The sequence below is a fragment of the Epinephelus lanceolatus genome, chromosome 9 (genome assembly GCF_041903045.1).
Source record: "Epinephelus lanceolatus isolate andai-2023 chromosome 9, ASM4190304v1, whole genome shotgun sequence".
Lineage (NCBI taxonomy): Eukaryota > Metazoa > Chordata > Actinopteri > Perciformes > Serranidae > Epinephelus > Epinephelus lanceolatus.
The window spans coordinates 12213453-12222906 of NC_135742.1; the positions used below are offsets into that span (position 1 = coordinate 12213453).

The following is a 9454-nucleotide window of genomic DNA, read 5'->3' on the forward strand; positions in this document are numbered from 1 at the left end:
TTGTTGATTTTTAGGTGCTTTGTGCACCACAAACCGAGTGCCATCTAGTTAGAACTGTCCCTTCAATTGATTATGTAACTAATCAGTAGTTAAAGTGTTAAACATACTAGCATCCCCCTTACATGACTGAGTTATCATGAACTTATTAAATGAAATTCAACAGTCAGGAAGGTGGCTCCAAAATGCTAACCTTTTTTTGTTTCAAGTTCAAGATACCTCATTTGAATACATACCTTACTCTACTCATGATCTAAAGATACATTCATGCTGCACACTTTAACCTCATCCTCTTTTTATCAGAACCAAACGTGGACCAACAAACTCCTCCATCCCAGCATCATCAGCCTCCTCCAGAGAAGATACAAAGATCAGATCAGAGGCCAAAATATATAAGCGGTAGTGTGTCTGGAAATGCTACTAGAGAGCAGAAAGCAGCTTTTCAGTCGACGAGTCAACCTGTCTGTCAGTCCATCCCTCAGGACAGTAGAGTCGTACAGGTCCAAGCTACTGGTATGACACTTTCACGCTACCTTCAGTGAAAATATACAAAACCATGTGTCTTAAATTGTCCTTTGTGGAGAAGAGCACGGTTCAGATGGTTTAGAAGTTTGTTATTTTATCCCCTGGTGTTCTCGCTCACTGCAGACAGCCAGCAGCGCGCCCACTGTGAGCTACTGGCCTTCGCTCAGCCTTGTTTAAACTCTGCCAGACAGCTGGGGCTCAACTTCCCGGCATGGGGAGACTTCAGCTGCCTGGCCCCGGACCAAACACACTTCCTCCTCAAACAGCAGGAGAAGGCACTCTGCAAGACACAGAATGAAGAGCTGGTCAGAGGTACAGAATAACATTTCATAATCCAAAAAACACATTCATTGTAGAACTAAGATATTAATTTCATAAATCTGTGTTAGAAAAGGCGTAAAGTCCCACTGCTGGTTTATGTTGTATACAGATCAGGAGCTGCTTTTCAACCAGGCCGCTCTGATTCACATGCTGGTGACATTCAAGGAGCTGCTGCTGAAGTGTGACCTCAGCACTGCTTTGGGTCAGTATAAACTGATGATATCTGGGTTTCAAATTGTGACTGTTTACTAGTAAATACAGAAAATACACAAAGTTTAACACTTAAAATTTGCTTTAACAGGGCGGTGTGGGTAGAGTTTCACCAGAGTTGATTGACTTGACACTGCTGACAACTAAACAACTAAAAAACTCTCAAAAAGTTTTAATTTGAATTTAATTTTTGCAAAGAAATACTTTTTTTTCAATTGAGTGATGTCCACTTCAGATTATTTTAACAAACTATTTCTGACTCTCTCTTTTAACCATAACTGACCATCACTCACGATATAAGGCTGAATGAAAATGAAGGGTTTTCAGGGCCTTCACACTTGTAAGGATGTTCATATTTGTGTGTGTTTAAACAAGTTCCCAACCCTAACTGTAGCATGGTGTATACAATATTGTGATGTTTCGGTGATTATTGTCTCCTCTTGCGCTAAAGACTACCTGACTAAGGCAGCTGAGGCGTGTGCAGAGCAAAGTCTGAAGCAGCTGGTGAAGAGGATGCAGATCATCTTCCACCTCAGTCAGAAGAACCAGGAGTCCAACTTCAAACTGCAGGAGATGCTGCAGCTGCTGGCTGCATGGCTGCACAGCAGGACAGGACAGAGCACTGCGGAGAAAGTCAGTTTCACAAACATTCATCACATTTCAATGTTTAACTGTGAAACACTGAGACCCTGGTTGATTTTTTCTTTCTGTAGATTCTTGTCATAATATCAGTCGACTCTGATGACATCAGCTCTTTAATCATCAGCAGCTTGAGCCAAGTGACTGGTGAGCAACTCTTAGAAGAAAAGAAAAGTTTCACTAATCAGCTACAACAGCACTACTAATAAACTAAATGCCACTGTGGGAACAAGTGTTGTGGCTACATATAAACTTTTGTTAAGGAATCCAGTCAATTGATTTACATCAAATAAACACATGATCACGTACGTGTCACAAAGTGTGTTTGCTTCATTGTCGTCTCAGGTGTTGCTGTTACTGCGATTTGTCCTGAGGAGGACAAGAAAAAACTGAATGGTGCCAGTGTGGTCAGCAGGTAAAAATGAACAGTTGGTTTTATCAGCATTTAAAAATGTACATATGGACAAAACCAAAAATGGCGTGTGCCAAAAAATATTTAATATATATATAATATATAATTTCTGCAATCAGGCGCCCACCTCACCATCTGCATCGCCAATTTCCCGTCTCCAAAATGTGCCTAAGCATGGGTCAAAGTTTCCCCGATTAAGTCTGTTTTTATAGATCACAACTTCTGCATGGGATGTGGCGTACCCCTCTTTCAGGCCTCGTTTTGTGCGCATGCAATGTTCATAAATGAGACCCCAGGTTATTTAAACTGGGAAAAAGGCTAAATAGAGCAGTTTATGGTTAAAAAAAAAAAGTGTTTTTCAGACAAGGCTCATCGTTGAGGGGTTGCTAACTTAGTTGGCCAATGCAAAAACGTGAATGGCTCTGTCTATAGTCTGTGTTTGGTCTGTCTGTTCTGGGCTTCTGTAGAAACATGGTGGTACAACATGGCAGACTCAGTGGAGGAGGACCAGCTCCCTATGTAGATATAAACAGCTCATTCTAAGGCAATGAAAACATGCTGGTTCTTATTGTGAAGAGTATTTAAAATTAAAAAACAGAAAACATACTGAATATAAATTATTTCAGTCTTGCCAATATATTCCCCTAAATCCTACACACTGGACCTTTAATACCATGGTACTAATATGACATATACAGCAAATAATTAAAGTACTTTTTAGTTTGAGGTTGTTTTTTAAGAACAAGTAAAATCAAGTCATTCCTCATCTCACTCCTACTCTATGAGTAAGTAACAAGGGTGTTTTGATTTATGGGACTAAATGGTGATTGTTTTGTTGTGTTAAAGGAAATACTTCAAGCTGCTGTGTTATGTTGAACAAAGTGTTTTCTCACTCCCATCCTGTTCCGCCAGCGTGTGCGACAGTGTGTGTGTGGTGGTGTACGAGCAGCACATAGGGCCCGACTTCCCCTGGAGCTGTTTCTCTTTGGTGGTGGAGTACAACCATCCAGGCCAGTCACCGTGGGCCACCATCTGCCTAGAGAGGAGTATAAATCATCTCACCTTCAACACCATCATCACTCACACTGGTCAGCTGCCACCAAATACACATTACTCACACAGTTGTTCAGTTATGTGTTGTTTGAATTTTTTTTTTCTGTTAATGTGTTTTTCTCAAAAGAGGAGGAAAAAGCTCTGTGGTGCCTGGAGGACAATGTTCCATATGTGTTGTTTGTGACAGAGGGACTTCTCAACTGTCCACTGCTGTTACAGACACTTGAGTCAGGGTAACTTTTTTCCCCCCACTCATCCAGTCAGTCATATTAAATGATATCCAGCTAGTAACAATGATACATACCTGAAGTTCCATTACACTGCCACATTGAGACAATACTAATTAGACATGATATTACCAAAAATCAATAGTCTGATAATTTTACGATTCATAAAATGGTTTAGTATTTTTTTACTTACATCATTAGTCCATGGCAACCACAAACCTGCACCATAATCTACATTTTATATGATCCACTGGAAGATTATGCTCTCAGAGGTTGAAATACCACATGCATCTTCACAGTAGTGCATGTAAAATTTGAGCTGTGCATGCAATTCTTAGCTCTACATGCAGTGGGGCATGTAACTTGGTACAACTGGCAAGTTTCACACATTAACTGTAGACTCATGCAATTGACACTTCACAGTCAATTTACTGTCTCAACTTCAGTGGTTATACAACTCTATCTCTATTATCATTTCTCATCATATCATTTAAAGAATACATCTCTCCAACACTATTTTTACAGCAGACTTTTGAAAATTTGTGTTTCTACCATATTTGCCAGTGATAAGTTATCATTTAAATACCATATTGTGTGTTGTTTTAAAGGTTTAATATAACTGTGCTGGAGAGGAGCCACTGTCCATCCCTGCAGATGCTTGGAGGGACCGATCACTACGCTGTGATCACAGTGGACGAAAGCACCGCTATCCTCATTCAGGTACAAGGGGCAGAGATACATACTGCATCCTTCAGTGCACGCACGCACACACACACCCAATAATCCATTATGATGCTGAATTTTTTCCTTGTTTTATCTCCCTCTACTGAGCTTATTGGGTATTGCATGAAAATGCTGAAAAACAAAATTTCCATCTTGAAAGCAACAACTAATACTTCAACTAATTCTAAATAATTCTTCAACTGTGTGTGTGTGTGTTTGTGTGTGTGTGTGTGTGTGTGTGTGTGTGTGTGTGTGTGTAGGAGGAGGATGAGCTGTGTCAGGAGCAAGCCAGTGAGAGAGTAGTGATGAGGCTGACTGCTCTCTCACTGCAATATAACTGCTGCTGGCTCATCCTGCACTGCAGAGACAGCCAGGGAGGAGGGTCAGTGTCCACACACATACATATGTAAATACAGTACACACACATGCATCTTGTACACAAAAGCTCACTGTCACTGCTTCTGTCCGTTGCTGTGTTGGCAGATTTACCAGCGAAGCTTTCAGCAACTTGGTGTTGATTTATTCGTCTCTGGTGCTGTTCGGCATGAAGTCAGAGGATCTAGACATCAAGGCAGAAAACAAACATGATTTATTTTTCTGCCCTCAACTCAATATGTTCTTTCAACTAAATGTCCTTGCTGTCAAAAAATCTCAGTCTGAAAAGTTCACCACATCATTTAAATACAAATAGTTGTCTTCAACCAAGACTTGAATTGCTCTAAACTCCACATCTTATTCTTCTATAATATAACAACAATACAAACCACTTATTCTTGGCTTGTGTTTTTCAGGTGCTGATTGTGTCTGAGGTGATGGAAATAGCCAAATGGATCAGCCAGATCTGCTTCCACAGCCTGATGGCCAGTGAGAAGGATCCTCTCAGCTACCTGGACAGAGATTGGCTGACTGTGATTCCCTCAGAGGTGATCTGTACACAACAAGTTACACAGATTTGTCTGGTTCTTCTTTGGTTTCATGAGCTACTTGAGCCTAACTCATGCAGTCTACTTAAAGTGTAAAATGCCTGAAGAAAGGCCTCTGCTGTGGCTCCAATTTGAGCTTTGAATTCTTATTATTTATAGGTATTATTACTTAACACATATACCTTGCAACTCAACACCATAGATGGCTTTCATTTTTTTCCTCCCGCCCAAAACTCTTCTAATAAGAGCTTTTGTGCTGCTGTTGTTTCCTGTCCCTCTAGGAGGAAAAGTGTCTGCTGAAGTTCCCATGCATTAACCCCCTGGTAGGTCAGCGCATGCTGAGGAGAGCACCATCCATCCAGTGGCTTCTGGGGGCCTCTCTGTCTCAGCTGACGGAGCAGCTCCCTGAGGTGCCACATAAAGTCCTCAAGGTGATCACAGATATATCACTACTTTTACAGCCGAAATACCTGTGACATGGATGCAGTCGATCAAAATAGTCAAAATTATTTTTCTTTCAGTCAACTGAACGATTGATCAACTAATCGTTGCAGCTCTGCTAAAAATAGCAATGCGTTTTTGCATTTCCCAAGTTTTATCAAAGTGTTATCACATAAAAAAAACCTAAGTGGCTTAAAGGGATAGTGCACCCAAAAATGAAAATTCAGCCATTATCTACTCACCCATATGCTGATGGAGGCCCTGGCGAAGACAGCGACCCAGACTAACATCCAAGAACACAAAATTGAATCCACAAAGTATCTCCATACTGCTCATGCGTAGTGATCTAAGTGTGCTGCAGCCCCGACATAAAAAGTTGTTTCGAAAAATGTCATCTGAACTCTGTTTTTAGCCTCACTGTAGCCTGTAGCTCTGACTGCTTCTCTGTGCTCCGCGTTCACGTGTGCGCGCTTGCGCGAGACCAGCAAAAGCATGAGCTTTGCTCACCCGTGTTTACATCACGTGACACGTGCACTGCAGGGGGAGACAGCAGTAACCACAGTCGCTAAAAGATAATTTGCACTACGGTCTTTTAGCAAAGGACAGCCCAACATGTCTGAAGACTTTGAAATTGAGGAGGAACAGCATTTCTTTGTTGAGCTGTATTTGTTTGAGCCCGAGTATACGGACGGAACTGGACGAAGCAGCCACCGCAGCTCATGAGCCTCAGCCAGCTGCAGAATACCGGAGTCGAGCACTGGAAACCTGGTGGTGTTGTTGCCAACGGATGAGGAAAGTCTTTGCTGCTCAGACTGGGAATTGGCGATGCCTGCACTTGAGAATCTGGACATCAGTACTGACGAGACTGCTGCTCTTCAGAGGACGTGCATCACCGATCACCCTGAGCGCGCACACGCGGAGCACAGAGAAGCAGTCAGAGCTACAGGCTACAGTGAGGCTAAAAACAGAGTTCATATGACGTTTTTCGAGACAGCTTTTTATGTCGGGGCTGCAGCACACTTGGATCACTACGGATGAGCAGTATGGAGATACTCTGTGGATTCAATTTTGTGTTCTTAGACGTTAGTCTGGGGCGCCGTCTGCCATTAGGTGTGCTAGCCGCTCCCCCCGCTGATCTCCGCAAGGGATGTGAGGACTCTAAAACTTCACCAGGGCCTCCATCGGCATATGGGTGAGTAGATAATGGCTGAATTTTCATTTTTGGGTGCACTATCTCTTCAAGGAATATTGAATCTTTTTCAGTGACATTTCAGTACTTAATAGCCCCTCTTCTCTTTCTGTTTTTAGCTGTTCAGTGACACCACATCCCTGTACACACTGACCACAGACCAGCCAGAGTCTCAGACCATCATCACTGAGACACACCAACAAACCAGTCACCCAAACAGCCCCTGGGTCACCTGGGACCCCGAGCACTTGAACCCACAACCAAAACTGTTCATCAGCCCTCATCCTGAACTATTCTGTGGTGACCAAAACACCAGCTTCCTGTTTGGAGCTGACTGCAGCTTTTGTGAACCAGACCCAGACTCAATGGTGCAGGAGGGCAACACAGATTTCAGACTCGACCTGAGTTCTTCCTTCGGCAGCCCAGAGGTTCACCTCCAGAGGAGCTGCAGTGATCCATGGAAAGAGGAGGACAGAGGCACAGGGGAGGTGAAGTTTTCTGGCTGGGGCGGCAGAGCTGGAGCAGCAGGGAGAGTTGTTGGAAGAGTAAACGATGAGTGGACACCGAGGGCTACAAACAAACAAACACACTCGTACATGCCTGGAGTCCTGCTCAACAGTCCTTTCAAGCTGGACTCAACATTCAGTTACAGCCCGATCCTGCAGCAGCCTACCAACAGTCAAATGTCCACATACGCTACAGTCTACAGCGACCTCCAGCATCCAGACAGCCACCATGTTTCCCACGGTCTGAGCGCCCCTACAGAGGTCATGCTGTGGGGTCAAGGTCAAAGCAGCAACAACAGTCTCACCAACAGTGGAGAGACAACAAAGGTTTCAGCCATCTATGGATCCAAATGCTGGATCGGACAAGAGAGGAAGAGGAGGGGCGAGGCTGCAGGTTTGGTGGCAACAGGTGAGTGATAGTGGCTATAATCAGGTTTCAATCACCCTGTTTTTAAATAAATGCAACAAAGTGGTGTGGGAAGAGACTAAAAATAGCACATAATATAAACATAAATGCCACATTTGCATCATGTTTTCCACCACCTGAGGTTTAACCAGCACACTTAACTTAAATCATCTTGTCTTCACCCTCTTTTTCTGCAGTTGTTTAATAGCCACAGCAGTTTCACAGTGAGTCATCTCCTAATATTAGCATAACAGTAGTGGATGGAAACAAAAAATAGGCCCCAATCAGACAGAGCATGTATTGCAGGTTGCAAAATCTGAGGTCGCTTTTGTTGAAGCCTGACCTGATCAAACAGAGCACTTTTTGCAGCTTGCTGCGTCTTTTTTTTTTTTTTTTTACCTAATTACAGAATCACCAGTCCATAGCTTATCTGCTATTTTGCTGTGACATAAACTCACAGATCTGTACCTTAAAGGTCCTGTGTAAAAGATTTAGTGGCATCTAGTAGTGAGATTGCAGAACTGAAACTTCTCCTGAGTGCCAGGCGTGTAGAAGAACTACAGTGGCTGACATAAAAACGCAAAAACACAAATGACTCTATCTAGAGCCACTGTTTGGTTTGTCTATTTTGGACTACTGTAGAAACAACATGGCAGACTCCGTGGAAGAGAACTTGCTTCATATGTAGATATAGCAGCTCGTTCTAAGGTAAAGAAAGCACGATTCTTAGTTCAAGGTGATGATAAAGTAATTTAAAATATTATGTTCTATTTTTGCCAATAGATGCCCCTAAATCCTAAACAATGGACCTTTATGATCTGCCTAAAATATGGACAGGCAGAGGGCACTCGGGCAGAGATCTATGTGGATACATGAGACCCTCATAAGGAGGAGAAATTACAGAGTACCAATGTCTGGTCCGCGAGTTTTACCTGGATGAATGCCAGTTTAAGGCTTATTTTAAGACGAGTCAAGGACAGTGTGACGATCCTCTGCCAATCCATTGGGCCTAATTGTGGTTAGTAAAAGATTAGAACGTATATGAGGCTACAGTTTTCTCAAAAATATCTTGCGGCTTGCGTAGGGCGACAATGGAAGTGAGCTAACGTTAGCTTAACTACCACTTGTCATCACCGCCAGACGAGGCCTGATTTTCAATACATCTAATTGAACAATGGATAACAATAATAACCGCTTTTCTGCTCTGAGTTTAAGTTGTCAACTTGAGGCGTTTGAGTTTTCCTTGAAAAAACACAAAGCTCATGAGCTGTAAAACAGAAGGCACTTAGCACAAACACAGCGAGCAAAACACTTCACTCTCATTGGAAACAATTTAAAAACACTCTGAGGCCTTAAATTGCAATTTTCTTTTGCCTTTTTTTTTTTTTAAAACTTTTTCACCACATTTGGATGAAACATGTCTTATGTCTGTTTTTGATTCTTTCTTCTTTTTTTTAACTTTAATGGTAGTTAACAGATTTTTTTGTGTTGATGTTGCAGTGTTGACGCCACTGAAGAGGGGGAGATTAAGCTATGAGAAGGTGCCCGGCAGAACTGATGGACAGACGAGGCTGAAATTATTTTAGGCATGAGTGGTTTGTTCCTGTGGCTTGTTTGTAAAGACAAGAATGATTTGTTGAGTTAAAGTTATTTATTGCATAATTCAACTTCTGCTTCTGAATTTTTATCCTGATGAATTGATGTATGTTTGCCATGTTAATCTGCTAAAAGGTTTCTATTTTAAGTTAATTTTTTTTTAGATAAAATGTCAACAGTGCTCTTGTTCATTCCTGTTTTTTTGCTGTTAAAAAAAAAGCAGGAACATGAATTAAATTATTTATAAAACACTAATTTACTATCAGTTTATTTTGTAAAATATAGT

General features: G+C 42.0%; 1 protein-coding gene across 1 annotated transcript in view; it reads left to right on the forward strand.

Moving 5' to 3' along the window:
- The window catches only part of shoc1 (shortage in chiasmata 1), a 20874-nt gene extending 11420 nt beyond the window's left edge, over positions 1 to 9454 (forward strand). Inside the window, exons 14-28 of the mRNA XM_033619637.2 lie at positions 301 to 510; positions 646 to 834; positions 953 to 1045; positions 1505 to 1686; positions 1767 to 1839; positions 2038 to 2107; positions 3017 to 3192; positions 3285 to 3390; positions 3993 to 4104; positions 4368 to 4489; positions 4591 to 4678; positions 4899 to 5030; positions 5312 to 5461; positions 6780 to 7575; positions 9073 to 9454. Of these exons, the coding sequence (XP_033475528.2) occupies positions 301 to 510; positions 646 to 834; positions 953 to 1045; positions 1505 to 1686; positions 1767 to 1839; positions 2038 to 2107; positions 3017 to 3192; positions 3285 to 3390; positions 3993 to 4104; positions 4368 to 4489; positions 4591 to 4678; positions 4899 to 5030; positions 5312 to 5461; positions 6780 to 7575; positions 9073 to 9158 (2585 nt within the window). The 3' untranslated portion in view covers positions 9159 to 9454. The remainder of the gene's footprint in view (positions 1 to 300; positions 511 to 645; positions 835 to 952; positions 1046 to 1504; positions 1687 to 1766; positions 1840 to 2037; positions 2108 to 3016; positions 3193 to 3284; positions 3391 to 3992; positions 4105 to 4367; positions 4490 to 4590; positions 4679 to 4898; positions 5031 to 5311; positions 5462 to 6779; positions 7576 to 9072) is intronic.